Genomic DNA, 20,381 nt, shown 5'->3' on the forward strand with positions numbered 1-20,381 from the left:
AAAAAGCTAGGCAACTTGGAGTCATCATTGAGAATTATCAGATCTTTAGATGTAGGGAGGAAAATCTTAGAAATAACTTCTAATGTTTTATTGTATTCTTTATTTTAGTCTGTATTTGACTGGATGACATTTGGAGGTCCCTTCCAACCCAAACTATCCTATAAACTAAAAAAAATACAGAAACTTTGGGCTATACATCACTTTCAATATCCAGATGTTTATAACTTATTCCTTCTTTCATTCTCTGGTGAGATAACGAAGGAAAGACTTTGATCACAAAGTCTGACCCAAGTCTCTCCTCACTCTTAAAAAGTTTTACTTCTCTGAATAGCTTCTTGTGGCAATGCATTTTAGTTTGGAGCACTCTGCAATTAAATGCAGTTTTGAACACTATAGATATTGGGGCTTTTTGCTATTATTCTGCTTTTTGCTGTTATTCTTTTATTAACAGTTTCTGCAAAGAAATAGAGCACAATTTCTTAAAGATTATCATCATTCCAAAGACTCATTCCAAGATTTGGGAGACTTGATTCTGTAATAACTTGCTGTGACACCCTTGGAAAAATCTTACTTCTTTTCTCAATAATATCTCAGTTTTCCCATCAGGACAGTTGTATACTATAAAGCAGTAGGAGATTGGTGTTACAATAGCATCTCATGCTTTTCATTCCTACTCCCCAGTGCAGCCAACACAATGTGTATTTTTTTCAAATATCCTAATTAGGTACATATCAGTTCAAAATATTAGATAACAATATTTTATATTAAAGGCTTATAATCAGATACCGCTATCAAGGAATTTTTAAAAATTTATTTCATGTTTTATTCTTCTAGTAGTTGAGATTTTCTATATGTATTATAATGCCTTAATCTGTAGACAGGTACAAATTCTTGTTGATCTCTTTCATGACCTTGCAGGACGAACTCTTCTGGAAAAGCTTTTCAGCCAGCAGGAAAATGCACCACAAGAGGAAGCAGAAAAGCTGTGTTCTCGCATTATTGCAATGGGTCTTTTGCTTCCATTCACCGACTGCTTCAGAGAACCGTGTAATCAGAGTGCTCAGCAAAGCACGCCCACATTTGATGTAAGTATTGAAATATTGTAAAAGGTTTCATTTAATTTCTTAACTTTTTAACTTGTATCTTAGTCTTCTATAGTGTTCTTTATCTGTTGTTTGCTTCAAAGAAAAAGACTTAATGAAAAGTGTTTTATAGGACTACTTGTATTTCAATCCAGTAGCTGCTTCACCAAAAATATAAATTAAAGGAACACAGAAAACAGCACATCACAAAACTTTACAGAACCCAAATGGGATGTCTACACTAGATAATTTTTTCCCCCTGAAAAGACTTTTGATGCAAAATAGTGCAGGGATCTGTGCAAATTTGCCAGCATTCCAGCTGTAGTGGCATCTGTGCCTTTGGGATATCTGGCCAGAACATTTCATTGGTGGAGCTTGCATAGAGTTACAAAACCGCTGAGTCGACATCACTTAACATACTTTTCCTTCCTCCTGGATAACGAATTCAACATTAGATCGTCTTTCTATTGTATGATATTGTACAACCCATAAAGTTTTACAGTCAGCTTAATTTTATGATCTTTGCCATTAAGTTTTATCTTTGACATTTTTTTGTAGTGATTTATGTGACCGATGACAATCAGGGTTTTTCTATTGACTTATTAACTTCAGAATAATGTGCAAATATTATATCTAATTGATAACTTACTTGTATAGTTATCCCTATTCTACACATCAAGCTGAAGCTTGGATAGAAATACTCAAAAAATGATTGGCATAGACATGAAATAATATCAGTCTTTTTAACTCTTTTTTCATCTTTCAAAAAGAACGATTTGACACAACTGGTGAAGGGAAAATAGGAAGAATAAATTTGTCCAATGAATTCTTAAAGAGGCTTTTCTAGATAATATAGGTTATCTGTGAGATCATTTCCTGGTTCCTCTAACCCTTTTCACTCAACTGAAACTGCCATCAGAAAAGCTTTTGCAAATCCATCTTGGTCCCAGCCAGGTTTGTCTGCCACCTTGTTGTTCTTTTCTGCTTGCTACATCCAGCTCTGGTGTTTGCTTGTTCTGTGATGTTACTTACTTGACCATTCTGATTTTTTTTTTTTACTTGGTCTGGTTCCTATAAGGCTTTTTATTTCACTCCATTAGCTTTTTTTTTTTTTTTTCTTTTCAGAACTGTCAACATTTTTTCCATTGAAATCTTTCCTTGAGTCCTTTCTTTTCTCCTGCTGTGATTGATCCCATGTATTTCTGAGTTTTAACTTGCTACATTCTTATGTTGAATAAAATCCATTATTCCCCTTTTGCATAAGTGTGGTCCCACAGACTTTGTTTTTTTGAAGATGTTAGGTATAATAATTCAGTAAATTTTGTTCACTCTATGATCTGTTGCTCATGGCTTGAGATGAATATAAACAGACTATTTAACAGTCCTATTCTCTCACTCAGATCTCCTTTTCTGGAAGTTCTCCAGTGAATTTAATTCAACATGGCTAATGCTGAACTCTCTGATGTCTTGAAATGTTTGCAATTGCACACTGATTATATTCTCATCCTCTATTATTCATGCCAGTGGTCAACTTGTTCTGCCTGTCTTACAACCATATATACAAACATTATGTCTGTTTTGTCAGTAACACACAAGAGATCTGGCTTTTTTTTGGTTTCTTCCAAGATAGCCCAGGCTTCAGTGTGGGTCTTTCCTTCACCAGTTTAAATAATTGTATGCAACCTTTTATCTCATTGGATCCCATTTCTTTCTCTTTCACATTGTTTGACTGCAACTAGGCAACATATTAACAGTGAAGACAACTTTCACAGCTCTGCGTTCCCTGGGCTAGTACTATAATCCTTCTGGAAGCTAGTTATAATTAAATCCTTAGCACTTGTATTTCTGATGTAAGTTATGCTTTGTGAACATGTTGTTTGTTCCTTTGCTAGTTTATGGCAAACATGAAAGGCCAACAACCAATGAAAGCATAAATCTTCAGAGAACTAGTGGCTGTCATCACATTTATGCTGAGGATAGTATCCAGTTTTCAGAAGCTTTTAACTTGGTCAGATTTTTGATAGGTTTAATGATGATTGGCAATTGCACGTTCCTGCAGTATCTTTTTTCATCAAATTTCAAGTCATAGCTCAAAGGATAGAAACTTTTTCAATGTTTGAAGTACTTATGAGAAAACTTCTACATTTTTATCATTTGACCTATTTTATCAATTCCTTCTTGTGAAACAGATTGTGGCAGATGCAAGATTAAATCTGAAAACAAAGCTGAACAAAGCTTTAAAAGTAAGACGTAGACAGGGTTAGAACTTTTAAGATGTTTGTCCTTGGGAAGAGTGAAAATTTTGACTGTAGCTCTTCTTCCCTAGTCTAACAACATAAGGAGTATCTTAGTAAGCAAATGTACCATGGCAGATTTGCTGTCTAGAAATACAACGCCTCATTTGTTAGTTTCTCATCTCCTGGAGAGGATGCTAATTATTGCCTCATGGATGTCATGACTTCTTACTTGTCAGACTGTCTTTACAGTCTTTCATTCTTCTGCTAGCATTTCATAAATTAAAAATAAAAAATATAATTTACTTTGAATGACCAAGCTAGTAAATATGCAACTTAGAGAAAGATAGAATAGCAAAAGCTTATTCAAAGAGTATTTTCTGAAAAACTGCTTACCTTTTGAACAACTATTGCCTGCTTGCTTAACATATTTTCCTTTTCATCAATAGTGACTTGTTCAAGAGAACTTCTGAAGTTTCAGATTAAAACAAAATATCACCTGACTGAATAATATGTAAGAAATTAATACTTTGTGAAAACCTCTATCAGTCCCAAATGACTCTGTTGTGGAATTAAATATCATTTCTGTAGTGAAGCTGTAGTTCTAAGCTTTTTAGCATATTACTTTATTAGAGTAAAACACAAGGCCGAGTTGACTAAATAGTGCATCTTTGGCATGAATGTGATCACAGGCAGTTTTGCAGCCACCTGTTGGAGGATTACAATTCTCAATAGGCAGAGATTTCATCTGCTTATTTCCTCTGCTAATGATGTATTACAGAAGCTAGAAGATGGCTAAGTTTGGAGACAAGATGATTGTCTTTTGTTAGAGTTTAAACTGCTCATATACCAATAGAAGCAGCTGGCATTTTCCAGTAAATGTAAGAAAATTTTACCTTCACGGTGCTATTAAGTAATATTGACTGTACTTGGTGTTTGTATTTCATTCAGCAGTTGCAACTACTACACCTTGTGGATGTCTAGTCTCTAATTATGATTTCCAATTCCACACTTTGCAGTTCACACTGCAGTGTTAAGCTATGGACCCTTTTTTTTTTTTTTTTTGCTTGCTTAGCAGATTCCTGCTTTTTTTTTTCCCTGACAAATTTTCCAAGTACTTTGGAGTGCTGTTTATGAACATTAGGTTTAAGACTCATAAATCCTCTTAAAACACTTAAGAGCTGAAATTATTTTGTGATAAAAGATTTCTATTATCATTTTGCAAGTGCTTTTGAGAAGAAAATTGAGCATACTTTGGTGTCCATGCCATAAAATTTGTTTGAGGAACTTAATATCTCTTGCACACTGTAGGGCTCAACAACTACTTTAAGGTGGCACTAATCAGCATTATCTTCTTCCATATGTGTCTGAAATGCATGATAAGCTTTAATATTTATTTCTGATGTCACTTTGATTGGGATAGTTCTAGTTACATCTTTTAATTTTTTTTTAATGTTACTGTGTTGACTGCTGCTGTTAATACCGTCAACATTTATGAATTATTTCAGCATGTTTTACAATGGAAAAGCTCAATGGTTATATTCTTTATTGTTATATGATGTGAATTTATGGAAAGGTATGTTTAACAGTTTGGAATAGTGACTGTTCCATGTACAATTTGTAGTTATGATGCCTGATTTGGTTGTCTTCTATTTCCAAAATAATGCTTCCACAAGGAAGCAGAGAGTCAGTCAGCATAAATGGGTAATGCTGTAAAAATGGTTGTTTTCTTATTATGTCCTGGCCACCTGTGGTGATGTAAATGCTTTTTAAAGCAATAAAGACATCGCTTTTTTTATTGATGGATAGTAGCATATGGTGGGAATTTGCAGGTAAGATGCAGGAGTCTTCAGTAACATGAAGATTTTATTTATTTTTAACTTCTGCACTGTTCACACCAGTCTTGAAAATTAGTTGTTAAATGGATTGCAGACAGGCTCCTTTCTCAGAAATCAGAGAGCCAAAATACCAGTGGCTAGCTTCCAAAGAGCAACTGTCTCAAAAATTGCCTTCAGTTAGGAGAACTCCTCTTGCAAAGTGCTGCACAAAGCTGGCAATGCAGCATTTTTTCAAGCATATTTTCAATGTTCTGGAATAAAATGTGTGAGACTGCATGTACTCCCATCTTAGGAAATTTGTCACAGCAATATATTGGATGTCAGTAGGGAATAAGACTTCACAAGGTAAGTGAAAATTATGGACTAGAGCAGAGAAAACAGATTGTTCATGCAGGTTGTCACAGCAGTTGAGTTTGGCTAAAACAAAGCCTCCATGTCTCCTCTTCCTTTTCCACTAACCAATCATACTTTATGATGTTTTGTCTTTTGTGTGAGCAACTCCGAATATTCCTGAGAGTATTAAAATGGAAACAGCTGGGCAATCATTAGGCTGAAATATTCCTGTCTCTCTCTCTTTTTTTTTTTAATGTATTTTCATTGCATATTTATTTTATAGTTGTTTGATGTGGTCCTGCAGTCTTCTAGCCTTCTTTTTTATTTCTTTTTATCTTACCACTTACTTATGGTGATACTACTGTACAGACTTTCAATTAAGGAATATTACATGTAGGATGTTGCTAGGTTTTCATGCTTCTTTTGGCAGAGAACATTATTTATCCACTTGCTGTTTTGCAAAACTCTTTCAAGAGGCACATACTGGATGTTGAATTTACACCACCTGTTTAAAATTTTCGGTATCATTGTGCATGGCGTGAAGGTGGTGGTCACCCTGTCACCTTCAGATCACTACATTTTATGACTTTTTTTACATTAGTTTGTGTTCTTAAAAATGGCAGCCATGACAAAATGTCCTTCTTCTAGCTTGGAATTGAGAATACAGTGAGAGATGAATCTATGTATATTGCATGTCTCTATTTTCAAGAGGAAATTTATGCAGTAGTAATAATTACCTTCACAAAAGGAATAGAGGTGAAAAGAAATTACTAATGAAGCTGCTTTTATTTTTTTATTAAAATTTGTCAGAATCTAACTTCTTGCAGAACTGAGTGAAAACAACTAATGATGGATGTTGCCTCATTTCTCAACCCACTGTCACAGGAGAGAAGGTTCTTCTAAGGAGCCTCCAAATGAAACTGAGACAGAACCAAGTTGTTGGTTAAGACACTTGAATCATACTTTCACTTCAGTGTGCAAAGAGAAAAGTTAGACATATAGGAAAGGAAAAAAAGCCAGGAAATACTAAAGCAAGGGATAGTCACTACTGGGGATATATCTGTTTCACCAATCCTGAAGACCTCAAGCAGTGGGGGAGTTCCAAATGTCCACAAGTTGCTCTCACAATTTTATAATTTTCCAATTCTGTATGCATTCTCACTCCCTTACTTGTTTGTCATAGTTTCTTGCTCAAGTGCCATTCTGTGGTTTTGTGTGCAATGTGTAGCTTTAAACCTTGCCTGTGACAGCAATTTGTGGGGAGAGGTCTTTCCACCTGAAGACCCCTGACAGATTCCATGGTATTTGCACAGTAAGCTTCAGCTTTTAATGCAGGACTCCTGAATCCAGAACTTGCTCAGTGAACTGTGGCTTGCACAGCAACTTGTCAGGTACACAGTCCTCATAGCTGCAGAGATAAGTTCAGAGCAAAGTTTAGCACATCCTGTTTGACTATTTCTTGGAACAAGGCTGAGACAAGAAATCATTAAACACTTTACAGCTCATCTTAGAATTTCTGGAGAAAAATGAATGAGAAAGGACACCTGATTGTATGCCCTAGTGGCTTTGGGATGTGATCTTCTAAATGGGAGTTTAAGTAGGATGTGTAATGAAACTAGATCTTGGGATTCTTCTGTTTCTTAGAAGGCCAACCTTTCTTCCCTTTTCCAAAGAAAGTTTGTAAATAAGTTCAGTAGTTCAAACTATTCAGTTATATTACATGTAGAATTTATTGGGGAATATGAAAACCAGAACAATAACTTTGTAACAGAATGAGAATAGATGTGGGAATCTGAAATTCAGTTTTCTGATTGTCTTTTCCCATGAGGGCCTGAATACAGGACTGTTGATTCTGTTAGCCTGTCATATATCCAGGATATGACATTGAATCCTGAGCAAAGTTTGATGGGATAAAGCAAGTTTCATTCAAGAGGTTGAAGTCATTTCATGGGAAAGAAATATTTCAAGGAACTACTGGAGAGAGCCCAGTGGAGTACTACGAAGATCATTAGAGAAATGGAATATCTTTCTTAAGAGGAAAAGCTGAGAGATGAGGAGTTCTTTAGTCTAGAGAGGGCTGAAGGGATCTTTTCAATGCTTATAAATACCTACACAGTGGGTGTTGAGGGGATGGGGCCATAATCTTTTTGGTGGTGCCCACTGACAAGACAAACTGGAACATGAGTTCCATCTGAATCAGAGGAAAAATTTTTTTACTGTGAGGGTAACAGAAGCACTGGAACAGGCTGCCCAGAGACGTTGTGGAGCCTTGTTCCCTGGAATTACTTAAAACCCACCTGGTCAGGTACTCTTTTAGCAGGGGTGTTTGACTAGATGATCCCCAGAGGTCCTTTCCAACTTCTACTATTCTGTAAGGCTGTGAATGGGGTTTTGATACTTGAGGTGTTTTAAGATTAATTTTCTGAAAAAATTACAAATCACTGAAGTTAAATGCTCAAGCATCAAATTTAATTCATGAGGATAAAGAGTTACTTCAGACATATATTACAGTATTGTGACTGACTTGCTATTTTTCAGCCTTGGAAGATATCTGTGCTCACTAGTACAGCCAAAGGTACAAGCTAAGAGCTATGTTTAATCGCTGATTTTTGTCAGCGGTCATACAGAGCTTTGTTACTGAAACGATCATCAAAAATAAATCACTTTCCCCATTCTTGATAGTATTGATTTCTTTATTTTAAAAGCTGCTTAAAATAAAGCAGTCTCCTGCTGATAAGAGCATTTTGAGGTAGTCTGGCTCTAATTGCTCCAACTGAAACCTTGCTTGTCCAATTAAGTATTTATATGCAGTGAAAATATGCAGTTGGCTTTCTTTGATTTTAGAGGTTGTGTACAACTTCCTGAATTGATAAAAAGTATTCCTTCCATGCACCTGAAACAGTTTAAAAGACAAGCAGTTATATACAAAAATGTAAAAACTCTTCAGATCTCTCTGTCTGGAAAACACCACTCATGTAGTCTTGACCCTACTTATTGCAAGTACCATAAAATGTAACTCCTAAAACTTTATCTAGATCCATCTTAAATGCCGTTATGCTTTTTCCATTCTTTGCTCTTCCCATTGGAAGGCTGTCCACAGCCAGACTGAATTTGATGAGTAGCAACCCTTTTGTAACTACCACTCTGTCTTTACACCTGGCCTATTTGTACATGCCTGTGGACATGCCAACCCTTCTGTCCTCCCCTCTTCAGAAAAAATTTGCATGTTTGAGGTTCCAGTGAAAAAATGTTCAAGTTGTTTATTTGAAAATAAATGTTCTGTAAGATAGGACCTGATTCCATCATGGATTAACACAGGAGCCATCATGGCATTTAGTACCAATTCATTAGTGTAAGTAAGTGTATGTGAACCACTAATGTGCTTCCCCCTGTGTGCTGTGCTGAAGAGCAGATGCTTTTCACACATAGCAGTGTGCTTCTGTACTGCCACACATTTCCCATCTCGCCATGCACGATCTGACTGCACATTTTTCCCTTGAAAACTGTCAAAATACTTCTGTTCAGATCTTTTCCCCTTGATTTTCACATTGCTGATTCATGTTTTTGCAACCAATTTTGACAGTTGTGTAAATTTATTGCTTGTACCTCTTTTGAGTGTTTCTTACAATGGCTGTCTTTGTCCTTTAAACTGGAAGCAGATAGAGTTGACTAAACACATAAGTGGTATTGAATAGAAGGTCTTATTGCCTGCATATCTCCAGGAGAAATACAGCTTCCAAAAGCACGAGTTCAAGATTGCACATTATATTCCTGCAGTGGGGGATAATCTGTAATTCAGAGTATGGCCTTTGGAACAAACCTAGTCTCTCTGTGTGAAAAAACGAGTGACCTCTTTTCTGAAAGCCCAAGATTTGGCAGTATGCTTTCTGATGTTTGCAAGTCATCACTCTAGTTCTGAGTCTGCCTGCCTCTTTCTCTGTAATTTCCCTGAGGCTCTCACTTCGAGTATCTTACAGCATTGGCTTCCATCTTTAAAGATTAGCAGGAAAGCATATCTTTAGCTCAAGCAATGATGAAATGTTATTAATATTTAATATAACCTGTACCTGAAATTTAACACTGTGGTACCTGAGAATGAATATTTGTAACAAAAAGTCGTTCTTTGTGCCTACTGAGAGCTGGCTGGGAAGAGAGTGAGTTAAACTACAGACCTAATTCTCTGTAACTCTATTCTAAACACCAGCATCCATAAGTGGTAAAATGTCTATTGATTAGGTATCATCAGATCTTGCAGGCAGTTTGCCTTGCCCATGTACAACTGCCCTGCAGTTTTAAGAACCAGTGGAAAGTGCTGTGTAAGGATATGTGGAAATGAGAACTCTTCTTGACATCATGTCTAGTGTGCTGGATTCAAACAGCTTTAAGCTTTCAAATTCTGCCCAGCCATGAGCCTGAATAAATAAGACAAGGATCGCTTATTAAAAGGAAGTAGATAGATATAATTATTTTTTTCCCCTCGAAAAAGAAGTGCTTTAAACATCTGAGCAAGATGAAGTGCAAAGTACAGATATATTCGAGGCTCGATCAAGGTACGAGTATTCATTGGCTTGTATTAAAATAATTAGACAAATATGAATTTTAAATTTTTTAAATTATCTTGTTTCTTTTACCTGAATAGTACTTAAATATATAATTGGCTACATATATCTTTCTTCAAAATATTCTATAGCATTATCAGATTTGGAAAAGGAGAAATTAGATGGGTTAATGTATTAACTGACAAGGAGCTGAAGACAAAAGATAGTGGATTCGATTTTAAACGGTAGGACTAGTAGGAATTAGGACTTTCAAATGAATCATTTATTTTGAAGGGCAGAAAAGTGGAGACAGGCTTAATCCTTTAACATTTCTAGGATAGTTTATTGATTATCAGTTTGAAGTCCAGACCTTCTAACTTTTTGTCCTAAGAGTTTTTAACTTTTTTTTAATTAAGTTTTTTAATTTGTGCATAATGTAATTGTTGTTAAACACCCTATTTATAAATTGAGCATGGATACATTTTGGTTGTATTGCAAATCTCTTCAAGGCACTTTTGCAAGTTTACATTGATCTTTGTAGATTTCTACGTTGAGTAGGAGCCTGTTGTGAAGTTGTGTGATGTCTTTATTTATAGCTTAATAGTTCACATTCTGTCAATTCTATCAGCAGAACCATAGGTATTTCATGTATTATATTACTCTTATAACATATCATTCCATCTGTACAATAATTCTGAGACATACCGTGATTTTTTTTTTTTAATATAGATATATCAATTCACGTAGGCTAATCATACTTCAAAACTTTGTTGTTAAATGATTGTACCATATCTTTCAGGAACTCACATGGTGAAATACCATGTTCAGGAACAGTTTAACTGTTTGTCTTCCTCATTCATGCTATGTCAATATTATCTACAGTCTGTTGTCTTCTGTTTTATTGCTTTATAACCCTACTTGTAATCCTGTTGAAAATTTGACTGTGCTTACCTATGTAACCCACTGTAGAGCCTACTCTTCTCTCTGTTCCCTGGACACTGTAAAGTGGTAGAGTGGGTAAAACCAATGTTGTTCTTGTTTTCTTGATGACTTCTTTCGAATCTGATTTTTGTCTGTGTTTTTGAGATTTTCATGGTGCAGAAACAAGACAAAAAGCAAAATTTAGTGCTTTTTCATTACACAATATGTTCAGGTCCTCTTTACTTCCACAGTATTGGAAATTAGACAGAAACCCCAAAATATGTATCCTCTTACAAAAATTAAATCAGACAAAGGTAAAGTATTAATTTACTTCAGGAGCTGCATTAACCAAGCCTGTCTGCATGTTCACCTGTGGTAGCATAGCAATGGGAAAAGATTAGGCTTTTCAAGGAACATATTTTTAAGGAGTACATACAGAGCATGATTTAATGATTATTTATTTATTAACCTTTCTGTCCCCTTACCTTTACCTTTATCTAAAGATCTGAAGTCTGTGTATATGACTGGATCTTTGCCATGTTTTTTGTGCTGGAAAGATCTAATGTGCTGCCTTTGATCCTGACTGAGATACTCTCTGTAAATAAAAACTTTTTACTTTATAACCAATATTTCTGTTCTAAGCTCTTCTCAATTGAATATTGTAGTTCTTATTGCAATTTGTTTCTGGAGTAGAAGCTTAGTCACGTGGAATTGTGATATCCCCCCCAAAAAGTGTTAAATTATTTGCTCTTACACCTGCATGTCTCTTTAATGTGTGGTACCTGTGTAAAAAAAAAAAAAAAAAAAAAAAAAAAAAAAAAAAAAAAAGCTGTAATCTAAAAATGAAATATTCAATGCAAAACTATAAACCACCAATTATTTACCTGAGCTATTAACAGCACGTATGAAGTGTAATGAGTTTGACCTTGATAAGAAAATGTTACTATATGATATGACTCTGCCTGCATCAGTTTTGTACTATATTTGCATGTTTCCAGATCACTTACCTGGATATTCAGGCAGTTGTTGTGGCTGATCTCTATGGAGTTTACAATGTTATAAATATTTAATCACAAGATACACATATGGATGCATATTTGGAGTCACAAGAATAACTATTTGAATTGTCATCATTTAAAATCTTTCTGATGTCTTAAAGCATCTTTGCCGTAGCTCTCATCAGTCTGGATGTCTCCCACTTTTAATAAGTGAATCAAACTCAAAGCTGTTGAGTTATAAAGATACAATCAGATTTGAGCCCAGAGGAGTGAGAATGCTTTTAGCTCTTGGATTGTTTTTGTTTGGTTGGGGTTTTTTGTGGATTTTTTTTCTGGGGGGGTGGGGGCGGTTTGGGAAGGAAATAATTCTGCTTTTTTTCCTTCCTCTGTATTTGATGTAAAAAGATTAAATGGAGTGTAGACTGAAATGTTTTTTTCCCCTAACCTATAAGTAAGAAAAAGTAAAAAAAAGTACAGTCATGATGGATAGAGCCTGTTATCTCTCTAAGGAAAGAAGTGACAGAGAGTTCCTCATTCTCAAAAGGAAAGTGCTGAACAGTATTCTAGCACCTCATTGTGCTGTAAATACCTAAAAGATTAGATTTTCTATTGTTAATAGATGTAATTAAAAAACTGAAACATTGAAGTCTTTTAATATAGATTTATGTTAAGTCTTTGTCAGGAGATGAGCATATAAAGAATATATACCCTTGGTATAGAGATGGATATTGAACTATTTGTATCAGGAACAAAATCTGTAATATTTGGAGGTTATCTTTCTATATGAAATTCTCAACATTTTTCCTTTCTTTTTTTTTTTTAATTTTATTTTAATAACCACAGCAAGACCAGCTTTATACTTGGGCTGCAGTTAGCCAACCCACACATTCATCAGATTACATTGAAGGAAGCTTTCCCAGGAGAATTCCTTCTTCATGGCCCCCACCCAAACCTCCAGATGAAGAACAAAGTCTCAAAATTAAGGGAGAAGGTATAGTTTTTGGAAACAGACAAGATTTATTGTATGGCATGGGGGGGGAGCTGATGTCTTTTAGAATCCAAAATATAAACTTAAAATTCTAACTTCTAACAAGTACCTGATTTTGAATCTTGAATACCTGATTTAACAGAAATACTCAGCAAAAATTCATGCTTTTTGTTAACAACCAAGATGTGCACCTGACATCTACTAGGTGTTCTTTGTTCTTTTACATACCCTCAGAGCCATGAAATATGACTACTTTACTTTTCTTAAAAATATGGAAAAATTTAGATCTCACTGATGGTATACTGAAAGTTATTAGTGGTGCAAGGTATTCTTTTGTGGATTCAGCAGTTCCTTGCTGACAGAGAGGTAGGAGGGAGTATCTGAAAAACAAATTGAGGTCTTGTTTACAAAGTCAGTTTATCTTAAAATTTGTAAGGTTACTCTACTAGCCAAATTTGTGAAATCTTCTATATACACATGAAAAGCTTTGTTTAAGCTGAGGCCTAAAAATAAGACAAAACCCTGTTGTAGCTGACAGAGGAATCTAGAAGAGAATTTCAACTTTTTTCTTTTAGTAGTGCTAATGGATAAACACTACAGCTTTTTGGAGGCTTAGCTTTGAGTTAGTTAGTATTCACTGGCTCTCAACACTTTCAAGCTGCATTCATTCCCACGACCTCAGTGGAGAGCCACTGGGTATTATCAAATTTTCCATTTCCTACTACTCTTTTTTTTTTTTTCCCATTTCTCAGATTTGCAGAATTAAGTAATTATTTCCGCAGATCTCTTTGTATTACCTATAGGCTTTGGGTGGAGTTAATTTGAGATTTGCTTCTCTCTGGAACCTCTCTACCACTTCCTCTGGGTCATGAGCAAAGTGTTCCCTGCTGGACACCATTTATCATGGCATTACTTTACTGGTATAGCTTATTCCCACTTTCACAAGCAAAATAAGTGATGCAGGCAAAACTGCAATACTGCTGTTTTATTCTGCTTATGCTGTGGCTTTTACCAAAGCAGCTTTTAATAGAGGTCAAGGAAACATTTCTGCATCCATTTCACTGATGCAAGTGAGAATGTGGAATGCTGCAGTACTGGACTGTTGGGCTACTCAAATTTTTGTCTAATCTACTATTTTATGCTGTATTCAGTGACAGTGCTGTCATGGTGTTAGAACTAATTGCCTGAGAGGACAGGTTATGTTTCTTAATAGGGAGACTTAGCTAAAGGACACATAGAAGAACATTGATTACATCTCAAGATTTTTATTAATTTTAACAGTTTGGAAGAGTATTTCCACCAGGAGGGTAATGCTAATAATTTTTAAATGTATTCATTTTATACATGGTTTGTTTCTATTCTGTGATGTTCTATTTAATATTATACCTACTATACAGATGTAACATTTATAGTACTTGCCTGTTCCTTTTCTCAACCACTGCCCTCTCAAAAACTGCAAAAATGTTAAGAAAATAGAATTAGAAGTAAAATGTGCAATTGTGTATTGTGACTGTTTCTTAATGGAACATAGCTCTCAAAATTTATTTGAGGTGCTGATAAAAATATTATTGAAATTTTGGGTTCTTTGGTGTGAATTTGCACTGCAGGGCAGAGAGGGAACAGAAAAAATAATTCTTCCATTTACAATTTAGGTAGAAAAATAATTTAACTTTCTGATTATTCCTATGCATGCCATCTGGAAGAACATGGAGGTAAGTCACTTTTCATGTCAAGCCTGAAGCATAAACACCTTCCCCAAGATTTGTAGCTACATTATATTTAAGTGCTTTTGAAAGATGGAGAGGGTAAACATCTGTAAAGCATTTAAATTATTGTGTACAGAGTAGCTGTATTTTGCATTATGTATAATGCAAACTGGTAGAGTCTGGGTTTGATGGATGGGCCATTCAGTGGATAAAGAACTGGCTTGACAGCCACACACAAAGAGTGGCTGTCAATGGGTCCATGTCCAAGTGGAGGCCAGTGACAAGTGGAGTCCCTCAGGGATCACTACTAGGACCAGTCTTGTCTAATATCTTTGTTGACAACATGGACAGTGGCATTGTGTGCACCCTCAGCAGGTTTGCTGACAACACCAAGATGTGTGGTGTGGCAGACACCCTGAAGGGAAGGGATGCCATCCAGAGGGACCTTGATGGGCTGGAGAGGTGGGCACAAGCCAACCTCATGAAGTTCAGCAACACCAAATGCAAGGTTCTGCATCTGGGTCAGGGCAATCCCAAGCACCAGTATAGGCTGGGCAGCGACTGGCTTGAGAGCAGCCCTGAAGAAAAGGACTTGGGGGTGCTGGTGGATGAGAAGCTCAACATGACCTGTCCATGTGCACTTGCAGCTCAGAAAGCAAATCACATCCTGGGCTGCATTAAGATAAGTGTGGCTAGCAAGTCAAGGGAGGTGATGTTCCCCCTCTACTCCACTCTGGTGAGATTCCGCTTGGAGTACTGCATTCAGTTCTGGAGCTCCTATTACAAGAAGGATCTGGAGGTGCTAGAAAGTGTCCAGAGAAGGGCCATGAGAATGATTAGAGGGCTGGAGCATCTCTCCTATGAGGACAGACTGAGAGAGTTGGAGCTGTTCAGTCTGGAGAAGAGAAGGCTCTGAGGAGACCTTATTGTGGCCTTCCAGAGTTCGAAGGGGGCCTGCAAGAAATCTGGGAAGGGACTTTTTAGGATGTCAGGTAGTGATAGGACTAGGGGGAATGGAAAAAAAAATAGAAATGGGTAAATTTAGGTTGGATGCTAGGAAGAAGTTTTTCACCATGAGGGTGGTGAGACACTGGAACAGGTTACCCAGGGAAGTGGTAGAAGCCCCATCCCTGGAGGTTTTTTAAGGCCAGGCTGGATGTGGCTCTGAGCAACCTGATCTAGTGTGAGGTGTCCTTGTCCATGGCAGGGGAGTTGGAACTAGATGATAATTGAGGTCCCTTCCAACCCTAACAATTCTATGATTATATATCTGCATGGCTTAAACAGTTACAATAGAATCACAGAATTCTTTTGTTTGGAAAAGACCTCCAAGATCATCAAGTTCGACTGACAACCTAAGACCAGGATGGCTATTAAACCATGTCCCAGGGGGCCATAGCTGTGTGTCTTGAACACCTCCAGGGACAGTGACTCCACCACCTTGTGGGCAACCTATTCCAATCCCTGACCACTGTTTCCATAAAGAAATTTTTCCTAACATCTAATCTAAACCTCCCTGACAGAATCTCAGACTGTTTCCTCTCCTATCACCTGATACTAGGGAGAAAAGGCCAACGGCCTCATCTGAGGTATTTGTACAGAGCAATGAGGTCTCCCTTCAGCCTCCTTTTCTCCATACTAAACAACTCCTGTTCCCTCAGCCACTCCTCATAAGACCTATTCTCTTGACCATTCTCCATCCTTGTGGGCCTTCTCTGCACATGCTCCAACAACTCAATCTCTTTCTTGTAGTCGAGGGCTCAAAACTGAACACAGTATTTGAGGTGTGACCTCATCAGTGCCAAGTACAGGGGCATGATCACTTGCCCATTAACATCACAAACAATGGTTTCTAAGAAAAGCATCCATTTTAGACAATGGTATCGATAAAGGGATGTAGCAGGATATTTCTAGACGTAGAGACTTTATTTTCATTATACATGTTACCGTGAGGACAGTGCTAGGCCTTCATGTTTTAAGTAAGACAAGAGGACATTCCACAAAGTCTTAGGCAATCTGTTCCTAAATTAATGAAGTAGTTAATTGTCTGTTTAATATAGTATATGTTAGTTTTGCTGTGTGCTCTGTCATGTGGAGCGTTGTTGGGTGCAACAAAAAGGCCTATGAGCATGGTCAAGGGAGTTTTGGGTTTTTTCATCAAGTTGATTTGGTTTGGTTTTTAGATTGGCTATCTATTAGAAACCAGATGTTTGGAAATGCCTAATATGAATTTTGGGCTCACATCAGCAGATATTTATGCAAAAAAAAAAACATTTTCCAGTTCTGGAGACAGAAAAGTTTTTTTTTGATTAAATGAGTCAATATCAGTGGGATCAATGTGTATGTCATTAATATTCTATCTGAATACCCAAACTCATTCTGTCTCCTCTAACGGTATTTGACGCTAGCGCTCTCACACCCCAGCATGTTGCCTGAGTATAAACACAACAGAATACTTGAAAACACAACAGAATATTTGAAACTGGGTTATTTTTGTGCTTTGCTGAGTACACTATTCCACTTAACATATAGGAAAAGGAAAGTATGCAGGCACTGGAGCCTAGTCTGTCTCCTATGTGACTGTCTGAATCACTTGGGCAGAGACTCAAAGATTATACAACTTCTGCACAACGAAACTGTCTCAGTACACTAAACATGTGGGTTTACACCCTGAAATCTAAGTTAGTCTGTTACAAAGTTAGACTTGTCCAGATATTTATTTCAGTTATTTTAATTAAAAATAAGGGGGGGGGGGGAAATACAGTTTTTGGTCTAGTTTAAAGGGAAGATTTTATTCATCCTGTAGCACTTTTTTTTTCTTTCCTTAACTCTCTTGTGGTTGGTTGGTTGTTTTCTTTTGTTGGAATGATGAGGTTTGTTTTAATTTTAGGAAACAAAGAATCTCTTTGCTGCAGATAGATTAGTATTTGGTGAATTTTGTTAAGCTAACCTTAAAATTAACTGTTTTTGTCACCCTGAACCTGGCTTTAATTTAGAAGAACAACCTATCCTCATCCAGGTTTTTCTGATTGGGAAAAATTCTGTCAGATGAGCTCGGAAATTCTCTTTTAGTAAACAATTTAAAAAGTAATAAAGATTGAGGATTGTTAATTTTCAAGGGATAGCCTTTCAGTGTAACTGCCATTGGCAATGAAACTTGCCTCTTGTATGTCCAACTTCTCAAGAGCTATGATTGTCAGAAAGCTGTGAGGAGACCAAATGTCTAGGACCTCTGAATCCAGAGGTTCTGGACCACAACTGTTTCAGTCTTCCTGCAAATGGTCAATAATTTTGGCTCCTTTATGGTAATATCCTTAAAAGATATCAGAAGAATGAGAGAGACATGTTCTCTGAGCATGTATAAGAAAAAGATTTCTGTTGTTCTGTGTGCAAAATGAGACTGACCACTTAAGGAGACTTGAGCAGCAGTAGCTGCTAAGCTGGTTAGAGAGCTTTGCACCATGTAGGTGCTGAAGCCTTTTTGTTTAGGTTTAATTTTTTTTCTCATGGTTTGTAGTGGTTTTTGTTTTGTTTTCTATCAGTCAAGGAAATTGATGTGCAGAGGAGCTCTTTAAGGTCAGAGAAGAAATCTGTGGAAAATTCAGAATAGAAAACAGTGCTTTTAATTCAATCCCTGTGCTTTAACTACGATATTCTCTCTCTTCCATAAATAAATTAAAAATAAGTCTTTATTATTCTCTACAATGGTTTGCCATGTTACATGCCTGTGTCGTTGTTGTGGTTGAGGGGAAGAATATTTATTAATTACCCTCACAACAATAAATAATAAATGATGTGGCAAATGGGTATTAATAAAAATAGTAACACTTTATTAATATGAAATATGCCAAAACTCGTTATAAGGATCGTTGTACAGTTGGAAATATATTTACAATGGAATTGTGCAGTCTTAGGGCAAAATACAAACAATTCCATACAAATTAGGAGGCAATAACCTGGAAAGAGAAAGCCCCCGAGAGTAGGTAGCGCTCAATTACAGCAGGGGGAGGCTCGGTAAGAACCGTTAGACCCAAAGGGCAATGAATTAGTTACTCACAGCTAGTTTTGCCCACATAGGGATGATGCTGCTGCTGCTGTGTTAGCTTTGGGGTGCTCTTGTAACACAAATTGCTGGCAAGAAGAGTTTACCACATGGTCCCAGGCTGGTCTGGCTTCACCAGACAGCGGGCAGTTAACAACGCTCTTGGTAACGGGCACTTGCTTGGTTTCTGGGTAAATTGAGGCATGGCATGATTCTGGTGGCAAGGGGAAGCAGGCTAGGCTTATGGCTTCTAGGCTTGTGGCTTCTCTGGCTTGTGTGTGTGTGGCTCGTGGCTTTATCCCAGGCTCTGGACAGGGCAGGGGCAGGGCAGGGCAACTCAAGGCAGCTTCTGCAAGACCGGGTCCAAGTAGGCTTGAAGCAAGGCAAGGATTCAGCAGCCTTGAGCAAGGCAAGGCTGACTACCAAGTCACTTGTATATATACAAATTGCCAGAGATTGGTTGGTCCAATGGGGCACTGAAGCTAACATGTAGCTGCCCAATGGAAAGGCGTTCTGCCAGGCTATAACCGTAAAAGGCAGAAGCAAGGACCTTGTATCTGGGGAGAGCTTACGTGCTCTCACCCCAGATAAACATCTTGTTTACCAGACAGGCAGGAGTCCTGTCCCCTTTGTTCTTTTCCCAAGTCGCTCTGTTTTCCTGCAGGAGGGAGGGGAGAGAAAGGGACCCTGTCTAGACATCTTAAGGCCTGTCTGGGTTTATACTGGGCCATGTCATGGCCCTACTAGGACAGTCATTTCCAGCACAAAATCTGTGATCTCTTCTATCCATTAGCCACTCCAAATACAGCACTGTAGAAAAAATGCAGGAATGTACAGCATGTATGTCTCACTGAAATATGTATTAGCACAATCAGGCTTTTACTGTGATTTCTTTTGTACTTAGGTTTGGATTACATTAAAATGTTAAAAAAAACCAAAACTCTCAAAAATTAGTATTGGTAGACAGAATAATTGTTATCCATATTTTAAAATAAAGAAGGGTTGGGGTGGGTGTCTTATGTTTTGATGTCCATTTTCCAGGTAAAGTGTGCAGATAAACATTCATAGTCCCACTATTTTTATTTTTCATTGTCACAGTGACAGCTGGAGACCTGTAGTTGTATTTTTCTCTGTTTACAACAGTAATTAAGAGAACGAATGCTTAGGTATTAAGTAGGACTCTCATTAGTTATGGCAAAGTAGAAAATAATTGAAGAAACAACTGGAATGAAGTACTCTTTCATATTTCAATGTAAACAAATAATGTCAACATTTCAAAAGTCAGATAAATGCTGGTTCTTTGCCCAAAACAGAAAATGCAGAATTCAGGACAAAGGTGAAGAATTACTTTGGTGTCCTCAGTTTGAATACCCTGATTTCTGGGAAGCTCTGACTGTGTACTTGCACAATAAGCATACTGTCTCAAATTATTCCTTTGTAAGCCTGAGATGCTGTGCATGATGACTAATAAAGCTAGAATGAAACTGAAATTTCTCAAAATGTATTTGTAATAGTAAGGCCAGTTGCATTCAAGCACGCTTTTAAAATGTGAGTTTAGATCTGTTTCATTATCTGTTGTCTTATGGAGATTTCAAATTCTGACATGAAGGTAGAGAAGGGCCCCTAGAGGATAAGAAAAAGACAAAATAGCTGAAAACAGTCATTCTGCTCATGAGTTCTTTTGGCCTTTTGTCAACAGAT

At 36.9% G+C, this 20,381-nt stretch overlaps 1 protein-coding gene across 1 annotated transcript in view; it reads left to right on the plus strand.

Moving 5' to 3' along the window:
• Nucleotides 1-20,381, plus strand: part of FMN2 (formin 2) — a 168,377-nt gene that overhangs the window by 17,935 nt on the left and 130,061 nt on the right. The window contains exons 2-3 of the mRNA XM_054396857.1: nt 919-1,085; nt 12,788-12,935. Of these exons, the coding sequence (XP_054252832.1) occupies nt 919-1,085; nt 12,788-12,935 (315 nt within the window). The remainder of the gene's footprint in view (nt 1-918; nt 1,086-12,787; nt 12,936-20,381) is intronic.

Source organism: Indicator indicator, chromosome 2 (genome assembly GCF_027791375.1).
Source record: "Indicator indicator isolate 239-I01 chromosome 2, UM_Iind_1.1, whole genome shotgun sequence".
NCBI classification, from domain to species: Eukaryota; Metazoa; Chordata; class Aves; order Piciformes; family Indicatoridae; genus Indicator; species Indicator indicator.